Source organism: Falco punctatus (assembly GCF_963210335.1).
Source record: "Falco punctatus genome assembly, chromosome: 1".
Taxonomy (NCBI): Eukaryota; Metazoa; Chordata; class Aves; order Falconiformes; family Falconidae; genus Falco; species Falco punctatus.
The window spans coordinates 94,111,002-94,132,969 of NC_137580.1; the positions used below are offsets into that span (position 1 = coordinate 94,111,002).

The 21,968-nt window shown below is 43.7% G+C and overlaps 3 protein-coding genes across 6 annotated transcripts; 1 reads left to right on the plus strand and 2 right to left on the minus strand.

The window, feature by feature from the left end:
- Positions 1-97: 97 nt before the first annotated feature.
- UNG (uracil DNA glycosylase) lies at positions 98-5,235 on the minus strand. 2 transcript variants are annotated; one of them, XM_080374121.1, is made up of 7 exons: positions 5,103-5,235; positions 4,318-4,518; positions 4,141-4,236; positions 2,874-2,971; positions 2,370-2,458; positions 1,941-2,119; positions 98-1,428 (listed from the first exon to the last, which is right to left on the minus strand). In XM_080374121.1, the coding sequence occupies exons 1-7, from the start codon at positions 5,190-5,192 to the stop codon at positions 1,288-1,290; spliced, it is 894 nt and encodes a 297-aa protein (XP_080230247.1). In that variant the 5' UTR covers positions 5,193-5,235; the 3' UTR covers positions 98-1,287. The 2 variants fall into 2 exon arrangements, with proteins under 2 accessions (XP_080230247.1, XP_080230246.1); XM_080374120.1 differs by lacking the exon at positions 5,103-5,235 and having other exon boundaries at positions 4,318-4,947.
- Positions 5,191-8,665, plus strand: ALKBH2 (alkB homolog 2, alpha-ketoglutarate dependent dioxygenase; the record flags this gene model as incomplete). The annotated part of the gene is made up of 3 exons (XM_080374082.1): positions 5,191-5,665; positions 6,226-6,424; positions 6,572-8,665. The coding sequence occupies 3 exons, from the start codon at positions 5,191-5,193 to the stop codon at positions 6,879-6,881; spliced, it is 984 nt and encodes a 327-aa protein (XP_080230208.1). The 3' UTR covers positions 6,882-8,665.
- A 486-nt stretch (positions 8,666-9,151) lies between these two features.
- Positions 9,152-21,875, minus strand: USP30 (ubiquitin specific peptidase 30). 3 transcript variants are annotated; one of them, XM_080373723.1, is made up of 13 exons: positions 21,719-21,875; positions 21,339-21,448; positions 20,274-20,456; positions 18,947-19,050; positions 18,025-18,123; positions 17,290-17,332; positions 16,949-17,043; positions 16,170-16,229; positions 14,954-15,040; positions 14,260-14,340; positions 13,059-13,278; positions 12,268-12,376; positions 9,152-11,167 (listed from the first exon to the last, which is right to left on the minus strand). In XM_080373723.1, exons 1-13 carry the CDS (start codon positions 21,787-21,789, stop codon positions 10,903-10,905), a joined length of 1,527 nt encoding a protein of 508 aa, XP_080229849.1. In that variant the 5' UTR covers positions 21,790-21,875; the 3' UTR covers positions 9,152-10,902. The 3 variants fall into 3 exon arrangements, with proteins under 3 accessions (XP_080229849.1, XP_080229851.1, XP_080229850.1); XM_080373725.1 differs by lacking the exon at positions 21,719-21,875 and adding an exon at positions 21,533-21,658; XM_080373724.1 differs by lacking the exon at positions 14,260-14,340.
- Positions 21,876-21,968: the final 93 nt, after the last annotated feature.

A 21,968-nucleotide genomic window follows, 5' to 3' on the forward strand; every position in this document is an offset into this window, starting at 1 on the left:
GAGAGGGACAAGGAAAAGGACAAGCTGCAGCAGCTTTACCTCCCCAGAGAGGACACCCCCCCCCCCCACTTTGCTCCTACCAAGGTAAGATCACACCACAACATAAAGTAATTTTTATTTTTTTTAAAAAAAACCAAACAAACCGGGGAGAAAAAAAAAAAAACCACAAACCAACCAACCCACCCTAAACAAACAAATACAAGCAGCCACAGAAAGTGTAAGTTTCATTTGTACTAGTGTTACCTATCAGAGGAAAATAACAATAAAAGGTTTACAGGTTATAAAAACTGATGTAATTTCCAAGCAAGCAAGGCACTTCACTTCCATTAAAGGAATTACAGAAGTCAAAGATAAGACTGTAAACCCAGAAGCACAAAGTCCAACCTCACCTTCATCCTGGAAGTCCCAACAACTATTTTCAACAGTGGCTGGAAACCTCAATTTTCTCCTATGAAGGCAAAGCACAAAACTCTAAGATCTTAAATAATTTGCAACCCTCAGCCCATCAATTGGCAGATCTTGACAAACGCACCTTCCCTGCTGCCATCAGCAGGTTCGTGGTCATCAAAGCTCACCTGTCATCTAAGCAATTAACACACCCAGTAAGAATCTACAAAACTTCTGGCTTTCCTCTCTAAATACCAACAAAATGCTCAGAGCACGACCAGCGCCTCAGTCACAGTCTCCTCTCTGATGCTGGGGGTGGGAGGATTTACCTTGTACCCTTGAGAGTATAGTCTTTGCAGTCCCAAGAGGTCGTATTTCTAATAAATCTCAATCTGTAGCAAAAAGCTAAAACCAAAAGCATCTCAAAAGCATCTGCCTTTTCTCTCATGCAGCCAGCTCCACAGCCCCCAAATATGAAACCTGGATTGGCACAGTAGGAGGTGAAGAAGGGGGAGGAGGCACAGCAGGGTATTTACAAAAGCTGAACAGCTTCACCTGTAAGAACCGACATCCCTTCAAGAGCCTGAAAATATATTCTCATTACAACAACTAACACAAATGAATATAGAACAACTCTGGCAATATTTTTTTTTTTTTGCTTTCCTTCAAACTAGGCAAAGACCTGTTCAAACAGCAGCGAAATTGTCCATCTAACATTCCAATATGCTCTTCAAAAAACATTTTTAAAAAAATACAGCAACCATGAAAGTTTGGCCATTTGTCCCTTAATCAACATCCAAAGAGTAATTCTCAGGTCAGCAGAAGTCATTCAGAAACAAGACAACCCCTGAAACGGGGGCTGTTTCCAACCAGTAGACCCCAGCAGGTCCCACACGCTGCTCAGAGCGCTCTCCAGTCGATGGGCTTCTTGCCAGATTTCTTGAGCAATTCATTTGTCTTTGAGAAATGCCGACAGCCAAAAAACCCTCTGTTGACCGAGAGGGGCGAGGGATGAACCGTCTGCAGGACATGGTGGCGTTTCTGTAAGGCATTAGAGGAAACTGCTCGTTAGATTTGCATGCTCTTATCTCCCCCGACAAGGCTGGCTGCTTCTGCCCTGTCCAAGCAGGTGTGATTTCCTCCCTACACCTCCTCAGCTACCAGCCTGAGGACCCAAAGAACTGGCCTTGAGGACTGAGACTTTTGTCCCACCGAGCAGAGGAGGATGAACTATGTAAAGCAGCAGTAACACCCTGGCCATTTTTCAACTGCTGTAATCCTAACAGCAAGTTTTATACTTATTCACGAGCCTTTTCCTGGAAAAACAGTTCTGTCCTCAGCTGGATGCTTTTCTGACGACAGAAGGTTACACTTGCTCCACTTTTGTTGCTTAAGTCTTGCAAAGGCTAAGCTGGAACAGAAGGGCAACTAAATTTGACAGCAGAGTTCAAGCAGGAAGAAAACCCCAATTCTGTAAGGGAAGTGCCCTCTAGTGTCGACCCAAATGGGGAAAAAAAATAATTAGCGAGAGGGAAGAGAGAGATAACCCGTACCCTGTCAATGGAGCTGCCTTTCTTCTGGGCGTAGGCTCCCCACAGCATGAAGACAACCCCATGCAAGTTCCTGTTGAGCCAGGACACCACCACATCCGTGAACTGCTCCCAGCCTCGCTCCTTGTGGGAGGTGGCCTGATGAGCTCGCACCGTGAGGACAGCGTTGAGTAGGAGCACCCCTGGCAAACAAAGCAGATACACCAAGGATGAAACAAAACCAAAAAGAAAAGTATTAACTGGCTTTTTTTTTCCTGCCTCCCATGAAAAATGATTAATTAAATTTTCATTCTAAGGCACCCCCTAGGCAACGGGCACTCAGAATTGATTTTCTCTGTCACAGGTGGACTGTTTCCAACCACTGGTTTGTTTTCTAGATCGGCTTTCTTACCACCTACACCAGCCACATCACTAGAGCATGTATTAACTCACCTTGCTTGGCCCAGCCAGTTAGATCACCGTGACCAGGATGAGTAAAGTCCTCAATATCCGTAGATAGTTCTTTGTAAATATTTTCTAAACTGCAACCAAAAAACATCAGGAGATTTTTTAATATGCACATTTAAAGATAAAAGCAAACAGCATCACTTACTGCTTTTACACTAGGCAAGCAGAGTATTGATTTTAATCTTAAATAATTTTAAGATAATAAAGCCATCTGTAGAAGCAGGGCAGCTTTGTGTGTCTGGCTAGAAGCTTAATGAGAAGGTCTCAGCACACCTGAAAATGCAAATTTACATCCAGCATGCTCTTCAGAAGATCAACAAACTACACAAAACTATCTATGCTTTTACAGAGATGTTTTTTCTAGGTAATGCACGACTCTAATAGTTGTGACACATGTTGTATCAATTATCTGGCTCACAGGCATGAGTGACACAGAACTGCAAATGATTTGTAAACAGGACGGATTTTGCAAATAGTGTGCTGTCATACCTGGGGGGAGGTGGAACGGGCTTCTGGACACTGAAACAGAGCCCATGAGCTTGCTTCGGTCCATGATATGGATCTTGTCCCAAAATGACCACCTTTACCTGAAGAGCAGACCTTTGTTAGCACTGAATTATAATCGATGTAATTCCCAAGAAAGGGGGGGGGGGGAGGGGGGGAAGGAAGTCTTGTAGAGTGAGCTTCATCCTAAAACAAACACACAGACAAAAAAAATCCCAGAACCCCAGGAACTGAAGCAAAGTTACTGACATCCCATCATAAACAAGTTAAAGAACATAGTCCCAACCGAACACTAAGGATTCACATCACCACAGCTTTGCTGCTATGATTATGAAGCTATTTTGAGTGCAGAAGACCAACATTTTCCATGAGCCACAATAAAACACATTGTTAAGGCATTTTCCAAGTCTATTTCCTCATGTTTTAGTTTTACGCCACACTTGCTGTGGTACTTTTGACATAGCTTATTAGCATTAGGATTATTTTAAACACTGTAAATATTTTTTTAATTACAGATCAATTAAAAAAAACAAAAGATGCAAGAGATCTGAAAGTACTATGTTAACTTGGCAACACTGAAAATCAGGTCAAAAGTCCAACCAACATTTTAAAGGCAATTTGGTGGTGAGCAAGGGCAATAAACCAATGAAACCTTGTTTCAGCATCAGAGATGAAAGAGGAGCCAGGATTTACAAGTTACATGAAAGAAATAACAGCTTCCACATGTGGGAGAGGAGGATAGAGAAGGTCTCAAGAGATGTATGAGAGGAGTACGGAGAATGTCTGACCATTACTGATGGGAGATAAGAGAGGAGTACAGAGAATGCCTGAAGAGAGATATATGAGAGAAGAATGGAGAATGTCTGACCTGGCAGGAGATGAGAGAACTGATGGGTATTGTGAAGGAAAGTAAGATAAACATGGTTATCTAATATCAAAAAGGTGTCTGCATGCTTGTAGTGATATATAGCTATGTAACTGCATGAATGGTTTCTGCCCTGAGCCTGGTGGTACATACAGCTGGAATTTGTATCTGGGCTCAGAGGCATAAATATGAGCTTCTCTGTACAACAGAGTGTCTCTGGTTGCACCACAACTGGAGTTCGTGCTTTCATACACCACATCCCATGGGATTGAAGCTTTAAGAGACCAAACACTGAAGGAACGTGTCTGTGCACCCAGCCTGGCACGCTCCCCCCCTTCGCAGCAGGGGGACCCACCCGGCTCCGCTAGCACCTGCGGCTCTACTCACATCCCTGATGTCGCACATCTGCGTCCAGGTGAAGACTTGCTCAGGGGGCGGGTAGACCGTGTAGCGTTTTCTCTCTTCTGCTACAAACGCCATCAGCTGCGGAGGAAGAGCAAGGGGTCAGCCCAGGCACAGCAGGGCATGGTGGCCGCGCAGCCCCCCCTCTCCCCGCCTTCTCACCTCCACGAAGTAGGGCTTGGAGAACTCCCCGGCCAGCTGCCTCCGCCAGCTCTCCCCGAAGCCCGGGGGCACGTTCCGCTCGGCCAGCCGCTGCAATGCCGCCTCCTTGTTCTTGCGGATGCGCTCCTGCTGCTCCGGGCTCAGCGGCGAGGCCCCGCCCGCCCCATCCCCCGCCGCCTTCGCCTTCTTCGCGGCGCTCACCTGGCAATGGCGAAAGAGGAGGCGGCTGCCGAGCGGGAGCGGGGCAGAGCGGAGCGGGCACAGGCGCGGGCACAGGCCCGGCCGCAGGCCCAGCAGCAGGAGCTGAGCGGCCACCATGCTGCCGCCACGCACCGCCCTCCGCAGGACAGCTCCAGCACGACCGCGCCGCACGCGGCTATTTCGCGGCAAAACAGCGCTACGCCCGTCCCCATTGGCCGCCAATCTCCGCGGGTCCCGCCCACAAGCCAAACTCCGGCTCTCAATTGGCCAAGGCGAAGGAGCCCGCTCCTCCCTATTGACTTGCCGCCGCTAGCGAGGAAGAGCTCTACCTAGCAACCGTGACGACGCGGCGGTTCTCAGCGCCCATTGGGCAGGCCAGTCAGGCGTGCCAGCAGCGCGGGGTTTTTGGAAGCGGCCGCGCGGTACGCGCCCCCCCCGCTAAACCCCGCCGGCCCTCCCCAGCCCCTCAGCACCAGCCGCCACCAGCCTCCCCCCTCACAGCCGCCACCAGGCTCCAGGCCACGCTCCTCGCCTCCCGCTCCCTGCCCCAGGGCCGCCGGCGACCCCAGCTCCCCGCCCGCTACCTCAGCGTCGCCGGCCGGCTCCGGAGAGCGGCCGCGCTTCTTGGCCGGCGCGGCGCTGAAGAAGCAGTGCAGCGTCTTCTGCCCGATCATGGCAGCGGCGCGGGCGAGGGGCAGCGGCAAGTCCCGCGTAGGTGGGATGAGGCGATTTGGCGCCAAAAGCGCGCGCTTGCGTGGGGGGCGGGGCCTGCCGGAGGGAGGAGCGGCGCGGCACTCCGCATGCGCGTTCGCCTCACGGCGCCCCCCCCCCCCCTCCCCTTTTTCCCCCCCCCCCCCGCGGCCGCCGAGGCGCCGCTGGTCCTTTCAGGGTCAGCAGGTCTTGCTGCCGGGGGGGGTGACGTCGCTCTCGTGGCCTCCGATGGACCGATACGTGGTCAAACGCCCCCACGGGGAGGTGGGGGACGGTGGCGGGAAGAGGCCCCGGGCAGAGCGGCCCGCCGCGGGGCAGCCCCCCTGGCAGGAGATCCGCGCCGAGGGCCTGAGCTGTGATTACTGGCTCCTCTTCGGCAAGGCCGAGGCCGATGTGCTTTTCCAACAGCTGGAGGAGGAGGTGGAGTACTTCCAAGGTAAAGGCCGTCGGGGGAGCCGGTCCCCAGTGTGTCCCCCCTCCAGGCCAAGCCCCCCAGCCGTTGCCATGGGCTGGGTGGAGCTGCCTGGTGACTGGGAGGGTGCTGCGGGCCGCTGGTGTTTGCAGAATGTGGCCCTAAGAAGGGAGGAAAAAGCCCAGGTCTGAGCCTGCAGGGTTGCTCTGGCTTAGCTTGAAGCATTTGTCAAGTGGTTTCGTTCACGTTTTAAGAGAAAACCCCAGGGTAATCCTGGAGCGGTGACGGGACTTGGTTGGTGGATGTCATGTATGAGATCTCCCCAGTCAAATTAAATCAAGAAGAGAATATGAAGGTGCTAGTCCTGTTCGTCCCATCCGAGGGAATTCAGTGTCAAACTTGAGTGTCAAAGGCTTTGCTGGGACAGAAACACCTGAAGACCGATGGCAGCTTTTGGGTTGCCATAAGCATCGTTTTTCTTGTCCCACTGGAGATTCACAGAAGCTCCAAATCAGGGGGAATGTTGGTATGTGCAGAGGTAATACAGAGTTGGTTTTGATCCTTCTCGTTTCTTGTTTAAACAGGTGAAATGACAAAATTGCGTGTGTTTGGTAAATGGCACAACATTCCAAGGAAGCAGGTAACCTATGGAGACCCTGACTTAACATACACTTACTCAGGCGTTACCTTCTCTCCTAAGCCGTGGATCCCAGTTCTCAACCGTATCAGAGACCGCATCACTTCGAACACAGGACATACTTTTAATTTTGTTCTTATTAACAGGTACGTCTCATTTCCAATGGCATCAAGCAACTTAGTGTTCAAATGAAAGAGTTGCTTGTGCAGCACTGTTGGCAGGTCACTGAGAGGTCGGTTGACATTTGTTTAATTGGATTGGTAGAAGAACTAACTAATTTGTTCTGTGCACAGATATAAAGATGGTGGAGACCACATAGGCGAACATCGAGATGATGAGAGAGAACTGGTTCCACGCAGTCCTATTGCATCCGTGTCTTTTGGAGCTTGCAGAGACTTTGTTTTCAGGCACTGTGATTCCCGAGGGAAAAATGCAACGCGCCACATTAAGCCCATCAAACTGCAGCTGGCCCACGGTAGCCTGCTGATGATGAAGTACCCCACCAATGTGTACTGGTACCACAGCCTGCCCACCCGCAAGAGCGTGCTTGCCCCAAGAATCAACCTCACATTTCGGAAAGTGATGACTACAGGCAAGAAGTGAATATTCAGCAATCAAGCGCCAGATCTTTTGGTTCTGAAAATCAAAGATGTAACTGTCAATTTCTCTTTCAAACAGTTGTTGGTGATCCAAGGTACCAGATGAGCAAATTAAACCAAGGGAGGCAATAGTGTACTCAGTAACTTGCTAATAAAGACTGTGACTACTGATCGTAACTGCCAAAAATACTTCCTCTCTGAAATGTTGCTGTAGTCCTGCTGTTAAGTATTTTTGATGAGTAACAGCCTTGCTTTGTTCAGGAGCAAGTTCTCAACTGATCTTAATCTAGCCAGTTCTCAAAAAAGATCAAAATACTCTATATCCTTGAGATACCAGCAAAACAGTTGATAAATACTATAAAGCTTATGATGTAATCATTTAAAGCCTGTACTGGTCGACAGGTGACACTTTCTTGTACACTCTGTCAGTGAGCTACAGTTTGCTTGTTTTTTAAAAGTAAAATACAAATGAAAATGAGGAGTGCCCAGATATGAATATAGTCAGTGCAGCATGACTGGCTGCATGTTTTACAGTCACAATGACTTTTCTCTGCATATATTCCTCTGCTTATGTGCGAGACTGGGTTCTTCCAGTCAGTAGCATGGTGGGGCAGGAGGAAGCAAGGTGCTACTGCACAGGGAGAGGTCCTCACATCCTTTGTACAGAAACCAGGCAGCATAAAACGACCTTTTGGGGAAAGACTGGGTTGCACCATTTAGATGGAAAACACAGTGTGAAAGGCTGTAATTTCTGAGACCATCCGTTTTTCTAAATAATTATCCCTAGGGATTCCATTCTGACTACCTGAAAGCCATCACCTTTCATGCTTACAGCGAATTCTGCTGAAATGAGGAAAGACTGTCCAAAGTCACCAACAGGTCTTGCAGAATCAAGGAAAGGTAAGTACAGAGAATGTGAACTGATCTCTGTGTAGCCAGGCTACAAGCATCTGAATTAGTGATAGGCTCTATCCTTCAGTGGTAGGTCTGTTAGGGCTATGGAATTAAGGTTTGTTTAGACAATGTGGAGTTGGTACTTCCCTCCCCTCTGCCACTACTAGAAAATGCTGTTATGTAGCACAAAGAGCTCCCGCATGAATGCTTCTTATGCAGATAATGTAACATGCTGCTTCTGTCTCATATACCAAATGCTGTTTGGCTTATAGCTTGGTCTTTGTTTCAAGACATTACCACACGTGAGCAGCTACCTTTTCTAATAAGTTTGTTCATTTATTGCTACTATACAGTTACAAAAATACCCTGAAGTGAAAATGCAACTTCAAACAGCAGTGCAGTGGTTTGACTAGAATTTCATACCTTTTTAAATAATGCACAAAAGATGAGAATAATCCAAACACAGAGATGTCATCCTGGCAGTCTTATGGTTTTTAACCCTTCACATTTTATTGATACTTTCTCCACCATGGAAGCCTATGAGTAACAAGTGACAAGTGTTTGATGAGCCTCACATGCCTGCACAGAGCCAAATGACTTTGAAAGGTGAGGGCTGGGTGGCAAACATCTGCAGAGGTCTTGGATGCTCACAGGAGGCTGGGAGGATCTAGCACAGCTCAGGACCAGGACAGAAGTGCTGATACTCGCTCCCTTCCTCACACTGAGGGCTAAGCCAAGACAATCTACTCCTTCCTAACAGTGAAAGCTAGAACAAATGCTGACTACACCGCCCTCATTTTTACAGCCCTTGAGGAAGCTTTCAGTGTAAATCTGCAGCTGAGTGAAACTGAGCAATTTATCAGTGTTGTACAGTGACTGCACTTCCCTTCTCATCAAACCAGCCCCTACTGGAAAACAGCTCAACACAAAAGAAAAATACATCGAACGTGCAAGCTTGCAGTAATATGCGGCTTTATGTCCCTGTTACAAGCTGATAAATTTAAGACTTGGTCCACTGTGTGCGTATGTTCTGACCCAGCTCCAGCATTACTGCTTTCTAAAGTGACCTGTTCAGATGAACACCTCAAAAATTCAGTTAAAAACTCTAAACAGATCCTGTTGAGAACAGGTATTGCAGAATATACACTGTTGGCAGTGGAAATTGTTTGGAGTTCTGAGGTACAAATGGTAGATTTGCTGCAATGAGATACTTTGCACGATGTTGGGTTGTTTTTTTCTTAGATGACACCCAGCAGTGCTTTACAGAGCTCCTGCTGCACACCTGTGCTGCCCAGAATGGAGGGCTTTCATCTTCGGCAAGGCCATTAGGTCTTAGTTCAACGGCCAGGGCATCTTTTGCATTTTGAATCTTTCTAGGGGTTTTTGTTTGTTTTTCTTGTTTTTCCATAACTTAAAATAGAAAGGTTAAAACCATGCTACTGCTAGCCTAGCAGAGAGGGGGAGACTTCTCAGGAGCTAGTATGTTAGTGGATTTATAAAGACTATTTTACATACTACGAATATTACTTGGAGCAGGAACTGTGATCCGTACTCTGGACTGAGGAGTTGTGTAATTCTGCATATATATCCATCACCACTCCTATTTTGGCTGGTTTTGAGCCTCCCATTAAGGAACTCTGAACACCTATGAGCTTTGGGCAGCAATATAAATACATGAGGTACAAAGTTGCCCTAAAAACCCCTATTAATACGGCTGTTATCATTTGAAAACTTGGTTGCTGTTTTACACAGAAAAAGCTTGTCTGATGAATTACACTCTACTCCTCCAAGCTTACAAGGATATAAAAGAGCTAAAAATAGCCTACATACTTTATTCCTGGTAATTTAAAAGCAGTCAAAAGAATGATTTTTGCTGCTTCTCCCCCCAGCACTTTGTTTGGAATTTATTATTTTTTTACACAAACAATCTAGAGCAGCAAAGTACACCTTACTTCTATTTATGTGGCAATCAGTATCTAATGCAGTGACACCAGCCTTTCCAGACTGCTGTACTGCTTTGCAAGGCAGGTGCCCACCAGTCCCGATCACATATACTCTTCACTTAATGAGGATGCTTGGGGTTGCTACATCTCAGCTCACGATCACCACCGGTACAAGCTCTAAAGCTCAACTGCAAGCCAGACAGCATGTATCTGAATGGTTGGTGAGAAATGGCAGTTTTCAGCATTAAAACAGGATGGGCAAGTCGAGAACACCAATTACAGTAGCCTTGAAATCACAGCATTAAAAGTTGTAGTCGATACTACAAGCGACCATATTCAACAGTTTCATAGTGACTAAGGAAATTATAATACTGATTGCTAGCAAATGTCTTTTGATTTCAGTTATATTCCAAAGATACAGAGCAATAAATCAGGGCCTCAGCTCTTCATAGATTAAAAAAAAAAAAAAAAACAAAACACCTTTTCTCCTGGAAAAAAGAAACTGCACTTTGAATCAGAAGAAATACTTCTATGATGTATAAGGAACTAAAATATTAGGAAAATTATGTGAATAGGGAAGTCTTTTTTAGGATCGTGCATGTTATGCAGAGATGCCTTACTTCATTTATTAGCTGGGATACCAAGAGAAATCTGATTCCATTTTGTAGTTCATCCCATTATCTTGAGACATTTACCAGAATGCAACAAACATGCAGTGGACCCAGACAATGGTAATGTAGGTATTCAAATAAGCTCAAGGCACTTTGTTTCTTAAATTCATTGCCTTTGATAACAGTAGCTTCCCATCAACTGCTTCTGGGGCTCTCCTGTTCAGAAACATCTGCAGTGAAAGGTATAGGATTAAGCATCTCTCTTTGAAAATTCACATAGGTGTCAGAATATGGAATACAGCCTTGGGAAGTCTGTTTCAGAGCTGTGATGTTGACAAAACTATCACCTAACAGAATAAATGCTCCTCTAATACAGATAGACTTTGGACTGCACGATGTTAGCAGGCCAACTTTGGGTAGCGTAATTTTGGTACGAAACACCACTCCCAGCAGGAGCCAGCCATTGCCATAGAGGGGAAGGTTAAAGGGCTCATGGTGGGTTATTTGCATAACAGACAGGAGGTGCAGCGTAGATCTCATTAAAGGAATTTTGTCAGTTTTTGTCCTTCTCTCTGAATCACTCTTCAGCCCTCAACTCCACGCTTTGGTGCTGTACCCTCGAGTGAACACGCTCATAAAAAAGCAAGTAAGCGCTAGAAGAAAGGACTTCCTGCAAACTAGCTTTGCGAACGGTGTCATCTGAAATCCACAGCCACTGACTGCTGACAGAGAGTGGGTTCTTAGGAGAAGGTGGAGACCGGCGATAAGTCACAAAGTGTCCAGAGTGCATGTCTCCGTGATGAACTACAACTGCCATCAGACGGTAAAGGTACACAGGGGAACTGAAGGACAAAGGAGAAAAAGGAAAGGGTCAGCAGCCCTCATGGATTGCACACATACCAGAAGCAGCCCCAGTTGCTTTGTCTTCAGTTGCAATTTCTTTTTCGAGCAAATAGATGGCTCCATAAGACAGTCACTGCCTCACAATTACTTTACTGTATACCAGGTCTTTGCTGCAGTGCTGCCTTAATCTATTATTGAGAAAACCAAACCATTTATTTTAAAAGTTTATGCTGCAGAGAGCTACTACATTTTGTACAGCTTAACCACCTTTAGTTTTGCAATAGCGTTTTCCATCAAACCTACCAATGTGTCGGTATGTAGTTCTTAAAGCACTGTTACTGGAACGAAAAGCTATTCTAAAATAATGTGCTTTTAACTGGATAGAGGTGAAATTGCAGCAGGTAACCCACAGGTAACAACAGATGCACTTTTAAGGACTTGCTCTACAACTGTCTTCGTAACAAACATCTGGCACAAACCGCTTCCAGGCTTCGTATTTCACACAATGACTGTGGGAATTGTCTTCCCCGCTGGGAAAATACGCAGTGGCAGGTAGAAGTGGTACAGAACTAACTATATGTTGGTCACCAGCACAAAAATAAGTGTATGTTCTCAAAGGCCAAGAAAAGAGATTATCAGGAGAAGCATCAAGGCTGATTTATGAAGTAGAATTGTGGCAGCTGCAACTTATATCAAACTTGTTAAATGTAACGTTTGAAAAACAATCTGTCAGAGATCTATGGATTTCTTGCAATAGTTTTCACTTCAAAATAAGAGGAAAAAAAATCAAATGAAGGAGTAGAGCAAAACATCAAGAATAAGATTATGGCTATTCAGAAGGATTATTTACTGCACCATGAACCAGGGAAAGGAGATTTTGATTTTTGCTTGTAAGATGCTCTACTCCCTTTTCTAGGAGAGAAATGGAGCCGAAGATAACCACTAAAAATCATCCAACAAAAAAAGCGAAAAAATTCTGCACAGGAGCTAGGATGGATGTTAAATTCTGTGACTGTGCAGCCTCATAATGCAGACAGAATAAAGGAAGACATAATCTGAAGGGATGGAAATTAAGATGGGGTACAAATTTCTATCTTACCTGCATTCAGGGAATGCAGCAAGTGGAAAAGTTCCCAAGGACATTAAAAATGAGGAGGAGGAGGCACCATTCATAAAGAGCGGTTTAGTACTAGGTGGCTGTTCTGCATCTGTAAGAGAAAGTAGACATTCAGTATTTTAACTTAAATGTGACTATTAGTATTGTTAATAACAGTGCTTCTGTTCCTGTAGTACCTTTCATCACAGAATAGGAAGGTCTTTTCCTTATTTTAATTCATTACGTATCACAGTCCTTTAAGAGATGCAGAGCATAATAGCCAAAGCCAGCGGAAATTGCTTTTACATGACACAAATATGAAAATGATCATGTTCACAAAATCCCAACTAAACAGTATATTCAGCTGCCTAAATGACAGACCTACTACAGCTAGATTTTCTAATTGTTTTTTAAGAAGTCACCATTCCCAGCACTCTTTCTATGCTTGTCCGGAAGCCTTAAGAGATCACTAACAAGATAATCACTAGGACTTACAGAGTTCATCCCTTCATCCTTTGGACATAAAACATGAGTATTCTATGCTGTCTGGGATTTTTTTTTGTTTGTTTGTAAGTCTGTTTTGGGTATTTTGTAATATTTAGTAGGATCAAATTATCAAAACTGAACTATGAACTTGGAACGGGGTATCTTAATGCTTGCTGGGAAAGGGATTTCTACCAGTCCTCTTTGCACAGATTCAAATCAAAACTCCTTTTGCGTTCATTTTGCAGATTAGAATGTTTTATTACTGAAATGTTGTAATATCAGATAGATTTTATTTTCAAAATAAATACCTGAAGGTTTTACTGCTATCCCATCCTTTGTTCCTGGCGCTGTCTCTTCAGAGCTTTTCTGATTCAGCTCATTCTGTCTTGATTTATGAACAGGAATGCGGTATTTGTAGATGTCCATGATCAGGAATTCATTGAACTGTACATGTTCGTGACGTTTCAGAGGAGTGCCTTGGTTTGACCAGCTCAGTCTTTGCAGGTGGATACACAAACACTGAGGGAGCTTCGGGAATATTCCATAGAAAAGGAAAATCAAAATACATTTTCAACGAGAAGAAACAGCTGTTCAAGTTGAAAGCATACTAATGGCACTGGTAAGTCTACTTACGTGCTACTATAGCTGCGTGTAAGTTTACTGGCAATAGTATCCCTAAGACATGACACTAACAACTCTCTCGAGATTTCTGATAACACCACTACTGTTCACTCATGGGGCAGTAGGGTAGATAGCTAATGTTTTCTCCAAATGGAAGAAAAGTCAATAAAAATACATGTGTGTTCCTAAAAAGCTCACCTGTCAACCTCATCTAGCTTGTTGATCTGAGAGGTAGAAATGGAGATTGGAATTTGTTGGACTGTGTTGTTGTAAGATATTTGCTAATACTTGGTAAGTAATGGCTTTGCACAGTGAGAGTGCCCGGGGAAAAAAGGTCAAGTAGTTATAAACACCTGGTATTCAAAGTCATGCCAGGGTTAACCTCTATCAATAAGTACATAGTATTATTATTAATGGCACCTGAGGCTCTTAATTACTGACCAGTGCCCTGTTGTGCTCTGCATTATATGATTACAGAGCAAAAAATAATAAAGAGCTTCTCATATAAATCACACCTGACGTTTAACACCATATCCACTTGTTTAAACTAGCTGTATTTAGAACATTTTAAATTTCTTTGAAATGTGCGGTTGCTAAAGATGCTACAAACACTGTATATGCCAGACCTATGAACTGCCACTGAGCCAAACTCAGGTTTAAGTGTTTTGCTGAGTATCAGTAGAATACTCGTTCTTTAAGCTATAGTTTGATGTTTTGCTGAATTTGAGGCCTCAAGGCCTACAAATATTTGACAAACAAGCTTACTCTTTAAAGTAAAACACTGAAGTAGTTTAATAGCAAGAAGTGGACATCAAGCAAAGAGATCAAAGAAAGAAATTACTGTATAATAGGATTTAAAAATAGATTTGGAGGGGCAGCTTGCCTCACCTTTCCTAACTTTAATTGCTTAACAAATGTTGTTCTCTGGTTTTCTATGCTCTGTCCATTCAGAGTCCCTTCTGCCTGAATCTGAAATCAGAGGGAAAAAAATAAAGCCATTTGGTTACCTGGTGTATCATATTAGACAAAATAGCGCAGCTCTGCACACTGCAGACAAAAGCAACTGTCTTATCTAGAACTATGCTCAGTACATTAATTACACCTACAGTTTTCTAGGAACTTTCCTAAAAATTGTTGCCCTATCCTAATGAATCAGAATGCTAAAGCAAAATCATGCAGAAACAAGCATTTACAGAACAAGCCCAGTCTCCAGGTTTATGTGTAGTCACATACCATTTCTGTTGGTTTTCAAACAAGCTACTTTGGCTCTGTGCCATCATCAAACTACAGGTAACTTAAATGCTGTTTAAAATACCAGAACAAAAAAAAATATCCCAGATGTTATCTAAATAATACCCGGTAATTACAGAATAAAATGTATTTAAGTTTTGTAATAGTAGTGATAAATAAAGGTTCAAAATATTCTCTTAAGAACTCCCATTTAAAATGTAAGAAATCCCAGGCAGGCTAGAGGCTTTCCTGCAGTCACAATGAAAGGAGCAGAAAACTGTCTGTAGACAGTAGAATTCTGTCAGCAAGCTTAAAACTGACCTAGAAGGTTATATACATTAAAATTACATACTTTAGTGCAGTTGTCACACACAACATCCTTTACAGATTCAGAGGAGATGAAATGATGGAGGCAGTGGTCCAGCGTCATAGGACGACCCTTAGTACGAAAAACCAAAATTATTTACACTAATTTTAGGGTGTACACCACTTAATTTTGTGAAAGGATTTTTCATAGTTTCTGCCATAGAAACTACAGAATTGCAGACTTATTTTTTGAGAAAACTGACTAAATGGCTTTGAGTATAGAACACTGATAATGTAATTAACTATGGGGATTCTTCTTTAGCCTGGATTAAACACAGAAAACATTACAGCCTGTAGATAAGAATAATAGCTGACTCCCTGTGTCATTCCTTTAGTGGAGTTTTAAACTACAGATTCCTGACCTTGTTACTATTTTTCTCTGAAGTTCCAGCACTTCATGAGTCATTTTATGCACTCTGACCCTCTACATAGGCGAAATACCGCATTTAATTGAATGTAGGCACTCCTTCCTATTCTTCTTTGCAGACTGTACTACATACTGCCAAGTATGAAGGGCATAATCTTCAATGATGGTACAAAATAAAACACAAAAGAGTAGAAGATGTGTCCAAATCCCAATCCTAAATGTTCAGGAGCATATTCTGTGGTTAGGAGACAGAGTTTCCCTGAGTGCAAGTCTTGCTAGCTGTCTGGAAAGGCAAATCACTAGCAGACATTAAGTGACAAACCATTTAGTTGAAAAATGTCCTGCACGTTTTGCCCCCCAAATTGACAGTATTTTGTCATTTGAAGTTTTTCAGAGCGCCAAAAAGAAATTGAGACAATTCCCAGTTGAAATAACTTGATCCAAAAGCCTGTATTGGGTAACTTGTGTACTGTCACCACAGAGACAAGAGCTCCTGGAGGTCACCTTCCCAGACTGCCAGAAACAGCCCTCAGGATATGATGTGGTCTGTTCAAATTACACAGAAAGGACCAAATACTACACCAGGAGAAACAGGAAGTTCTATGAGTGTCAGCAAAGTCATGCTTGTTTTACTAATTGGTAATTTGCACCAACATATCAGTGATAAGGTACCGTATTAGCACTGCAGGACCATTTATAAAAAGGCAAAAAAAAAAAAATGAGCTATAGCTACTCATTTACACTTAGACTGTAGCATCTTCAAAAGGGGCTAATGAAGAGAAAGCCACGATGATAAGGCAACACGCAGACTGGCTGGATCATGCGTCATACATACCCACACAGCTGCTGGGATGCTCAGGGAGAGACTGTCAAAGGTATCATACCTCACAGGACTCTGCAAGAGAATATTTCATGTCTCCAGCGAGCTAAAATTTGTAACAGTCCCAAACACGCCCCCCAGCCTCACACAAGATGAACATATGCTCTCTGCTGTCTACAATTATCTGGTGGAATAAGGTCAAAACCACCTGCTCTCCCCAACCCTAGGTACAAAGTGCTACTTAGCCTCTTTCTGCTGAAGCTGCCCCTGCCCACTTACATTTGTCTGCAAGGTTTGGGAAAATAAAAGTACTAAACATACTCTTATGGTTTGATCTACAAATGAGATTGACTTTCTGTATTTTTTTCTTTATCCAGGTTATCTTCATCTCCTTACTCCAGATAACTAGACCACAACTTACTTTGGCTGCGCATGTGCAATCTCAGTACTGCGTGCTGAATGAATAGCTAGTCCTAAAAAGCTACCCACATGAGTGGATTTTCAGTATATGATAGCTGTGGTACTGAATACTAAATACAGTAAGACAGCTATTATTCTGTCTGGTTAGACAGCTGTTATCCCCACAAAGTGGATCATGCTTAATTTTCATCAGTGTATTTAGCGATACATTCTTGTTCGTCACAAACGCCATAAAAAGTACCTGAAAAAGTAACAGTCTAAGCTGTCAGTCAGTCCTGCAGACCTTTGGAGCTTAAACCATGTCAAAAAAAAGGGATGATATTTTCAGAGTGTGCTCTGAGTGTCAGACATTCTTTTTCTTGTCTATGTGTTACCTGGTGTTCACAGTGTTTGCAAACCATGTTGCTGGTCAGCCTTCCGTGAAAAGGATGCTGAGATTTCCAGTGACTTGACACAGGGGGAAGAGACCCTGAAACACAAAAGTTTCAACTTTTATTTTCAATACGTCTGTGTTACATCACTATAATTCCACATTTTTGGCCCACAGTAACAAAAGTAGCTGCTCTAAGACACGTTCTGTCCCAGTAACAAATAATCAATGGGTTTTTTTTTACAGCTGAAGAGATGCACTTCAGTCCAATACAGACAAAGATCAATTAATAAACAAAGTGACTACACTATGAATATCCATATTTCAGAATGGAAAAAAGCATACCTCTTGTTCTGCAGCTTATTTGCTTTTGGGTTATTTCTGGCTGCTACAGAGGAAGATAAAAGGTTTCATTAACTCTACCTTAGAAACCATGAAGTATTAAATATGTTCTTATTTCATCTCTACTATGCTTTTCCGATATTAGAACAACTGTGGGAGTTTTAGCGTCTCTTTATATTTGAGGAAGGCCAAAAAACCTGGTATGCAACAGATTTATAATTGACAAAAAGAACACTTCTAATGAAATGAATCATTAATCTCTAGAATTCTCTGCCTCAGACTACTAAAGTAAAAGCCTAAGAGATTTTACAAACCTTTTGTATATATTTTAGACAAAAAAAGATGAGAAACTTTCCATCTACATTAAGTGTGGCACTAAACTGGAGGATAAGATAAATTTCATCTCCATGTGGACTATTCTATTAATGTCTATTTTGCAGTTTTCAAACCTCTTTCATGTGTCACCTCTCACAGATAAGAGTAACTGCTTAGATGGACTAATGCAAAAGCCCTCATGAAGGTGGGATCACTGTAAAGTCAAATACATTCACTCATGAAAAACATTTTTTAACCTTTAGACTGCCTGACCTATTAATTTATATCAGAGTACTAAAGAACAGCTTCGTAAACATAATGAAAACATCTCCAGGTTTTAAACACTTTATACTTGACACACTTAGGAATCTAGGCAGGCTATGGAGACCTCTGATAATGAAGTAACATCGGTAAAGAAGTTACCTCCAGAGAATGCACATCAAACAAGTGTGTCACACGTGGCTGACGATCCCGTTCGTCTTCTAATGAAGAAGTAAGGACATGAAATAGTTCATGAGCATCCTATCAAATAGAGGCATAAGACTTAGAGGAAGCAAAAGCAAGTAACGTCCAAATATACACCGGTACACATATGACTATGTCGTTGTAATAGGAAATGAAACGAAACATTATTGCTTAGAGCTCATCTTATGTATTAATAGTAATCATTTGTGCATCTGCTGCAGTTTTCCCAAAAAGCTTTCTCTACGAAGCTGAACTTTGCAACAGCACACATTATTGAAAATATTCTGGGCCATATAAACTCACAAGAAACTAAAATACTTGGAGAAGAAAAGAATATTGATTTCAGTAAAAGCCTAATTGAAATCTACGCTGTTTGCTTTGGCCCTGAAATATAAAAGATAGAGTCGTATCTTCCGAGTGAGATAACAGAGTTCATTGACCAGCCACACTTAGGGGCTGAAAATACTAAAAACAAGAATTAGAAATCTTGTGTGTTACATGTAACTGAATTTGGAAATGTTAGCGGAGTCCACCCCTCCAAGTAGAGCGGCACATTAGCACAGACCCATTATCTACAGCAAAGTTTGGGATGTATCTGTGCTGGTTTAATACTACTGGCTCCACTGTACCAAATCTGAAGGTAATTAAGTATGAGGTTTTGAAGCAGCCAGGGTTTCCATGACAAATATCTAAGCAAACTGAAAACACCATTCATCAGTCACATGGTTCTTTTCCTTCACATTTTAAAGCAAACTTTTTGCTACAGCGAAGATTCAGTTTTGACCCTCAGGGCTATTAGTACCACAGCTTCACTTTTCTGTTATTCCATATCTAAGCACTACGTATATATCAGGCAGTCTAACTTGAATTCTGTAATCACCTGCTCTTCAAATGATGAGATCTGCCACCTGTACATTCTTAAAACTTCTAGCAGGCAGCTTGCATCCAGGACATCATCTTCTGTTACCTCTTGACAGGATAAAGCTAAAGACATTGCATTTTAAAATGTCAGAAAGAGAAAGAGAGACAATGAACAGTTAGAACACAAATCTGTTTATTTTAGACTGGATGTTACTTAAGCATCATGTAATCGTTTACAGTGGAGTTATTCTTGATTAAGATACCATCAAGCTAGTATGTATTAATTATGGTTCTTGTGTGACTCAGGCTGACTGCATATATTCTCCTCATCTCATACATAAAGTGAAAGGTTTCTCAACTGATACAAAGAGAATAAATAATATAAACACTGTCTGGAAAGATGACTTTTTACTGGTGCATTGGGTAAAAGTTGGTACTTTGCATGTCACAGAAACCCCAGTATTAATGCCCCATCATCCTTACACCAGCTAAATGTACATGCTTAAGGGGCACAATTTTAAAATGAACAACATCCTGAGACAGGAGAACTTCCAGTGGATTCCCTTTAAAACAAAGCCCTGTGAGAGCCAACAGATTGCTTAAACATTTTGAGTGCCTAAATAGGATGTAACAGATACATGAATTTAGCACAGAGGCAAATCTGAAACCAGTTACCAAGTCAGGCTTAGAGGCTTTAACATTTTTATCCAAGAGCACAGAAGATAATCTCTTTTAATAGTCCATATTTTTGGTAAAATAGTAAGCTTGGGAAAAAACACTTTATTTTATAATGCATTCTTCTTTTATACAGAATTCTGACTGCCCATTTAATTATAATATTTTCCTTTTTCTTCAATTATACTGAGTCTGTATTCATACTGTTTTAACCATTAATACTCTGTGATGAGCAAATACATTAAAGCCTGTGGCAATGGCTTCTGTAACCACATTTTCAGCACCTCTGTTGCCAGATCTGTTCAACCTGCTGGCAAACAGCTTCTTTGGAGCAATGTGTGTAATGCCGGGGGGCGGCTTCTTGCTCACCAGGCGAGTCAAACAAAACCTGAAACCTTTCAGCTGTTGGCCAAGAAACAAATGACTCTGGGAACACATGCAGCTGGGCCCTGCGTTGCTCAGGCTCGGTACAGTAACTTACTACCTTTTGGATCTCTACCCCTCTGTGAAAGTTGGTTGAACTTGGCCAATGAGTTCAAAGTTAGTAGAGGGAATTTTTTTAATACAAGACCACATGAGCTTCCTTGCTTCAGGAAAGGAGGCTAGAAACGATAACATTTATACTAAATATTTTCTTCTTAGTTTAGCGCAACACAAAAACATTGAAGTACCTCTTAGGAGACGCAGCAAAGTGACCGATAAGTATTGATGCTCAGTGGCCTGGTTCTGGTCTGTCTTGTATTGTGCTGTAAATTCCTCCAGCCACTTGATGAAAGATGGACAGGAAGATAAGCCTTGCAGCAAAGAGTTCATGAAACAGGTGTTTCCTAAGTTAAGAAGGCCAGGTACGAGCCCTAGAAATAGAAGAGTAAGAGTTTACACCATGAAGTCTAGGAAAACCTTACTATTTTTCAGTAGCAAGCATTGTGTTAGGTATTAAGATTGAATTATTTCAGTTTATTTGGTACTTGCACCCAATGAAAACTAGAAGACCCTGGTACGTACAACAGCATACTATAAAGTGTTTATATACACGGTGGCCTTCAAGACTTACACCGCTGTAAAATCTTTTTACATTTTCATTGGAAAATAATCTTTTTTTTTTCCTGACAGGGATGGATTTCTGTCAACACTTCGGTTCCGGATTATCTGCAAGTTAATGTATCAAACTGCAAAACTCTTAGTGATGATATTAAGCGTTGGAGCCCCTTATTGTGCAAGTTTACCGGAGCCCCTGCGGTCACTGCAGCACAGCTGCATGCCTCGGCTCGCTTGGGTGAAGCCTCCTGGGTTGCCCAGGATTAAGCAGCAGGATTTCTGTATGGCTCTGCTTGGCAAGAGCCCTTCACTCCTCTCGTACGAAATAAGAACATGTTTATTTCTGCATTCCAAAGTGCAAAATAAAGCGCATTACCTGCAGCAGTTCAGCAATGAAGTTATGCCAACCTACAAAAATATGTCTGTTTTTGTCACAATTTTAGAAAAACATCGATGGATACAATTAACACATTATGCAAGTCACAAAAATCCTTTGTTCAAGACACATTTTTCTAAAACTTTGTTAGATTTCTAAGCAGGACAGTGACCAAAATTTTATCTTCAGTAAGAGGAAAATAGCGTACAGAAGCTAATCATGAAAAATAATTAACAGGCGGTTTTCTGACATGCAGGAGAGGCAGGAAAGGCCCAGAAAAATTAACTTTAAGGGGTGTTTTGCCGGGCTGGGGCCCCCCTACCTCTCCTGCGCCGCTTCCTCTCGGTGATGGGACCCCACAGCACGTACATCCCCGCCGCCACCGCGGCCGCCAACCCCCCGAGCACGCCCCAGTTCTTCATCACTTTGTACCTGAAACGGGAAAAAAAAAGAAAAGAAAAAACCAGAAAAAAACCCACCAAACCAACCGCTCCCCTCCCCGCGGGGAGTCGCTACCTCAGGTTGCGGGGAGGCGGGTCAGGGGCACGGGGGTGGGGCGGGGGCGGCCGGCGGTAACGTGTGTGTCCGTCCCTGTGTCCCCCCCCCCCCCGGTATCGCTCCCGGTGCCCGGGCTGGGGAAGGGGAAGGGCCAGGCCTCGGCCGCTGGCCGCCCCCCGCCCCCGTGCCCCCCGCCCCGCTGACCTGGCAGCCGCGCCGGCCCGCAGCAAGCGCCGCACCGCCCCGTCCGGCTCCGCGGCGCGGCCGGGCAGCATGGCCCCGCCGGAACCGGGGCCGCGCCGGAACCCGCGCCCCGCCGGAACCGGGGCTCCCACGGGCGGGCGGCCCGGCGGGCGCCGGAAGTGGCGCGGGGCCGCCCCTAGCGACGGGCAGCGGCGGGGCCTGCGCCGGGGGGGCTCGGAACTGGGGAGGGGGGGACACGTAGATCCCACAG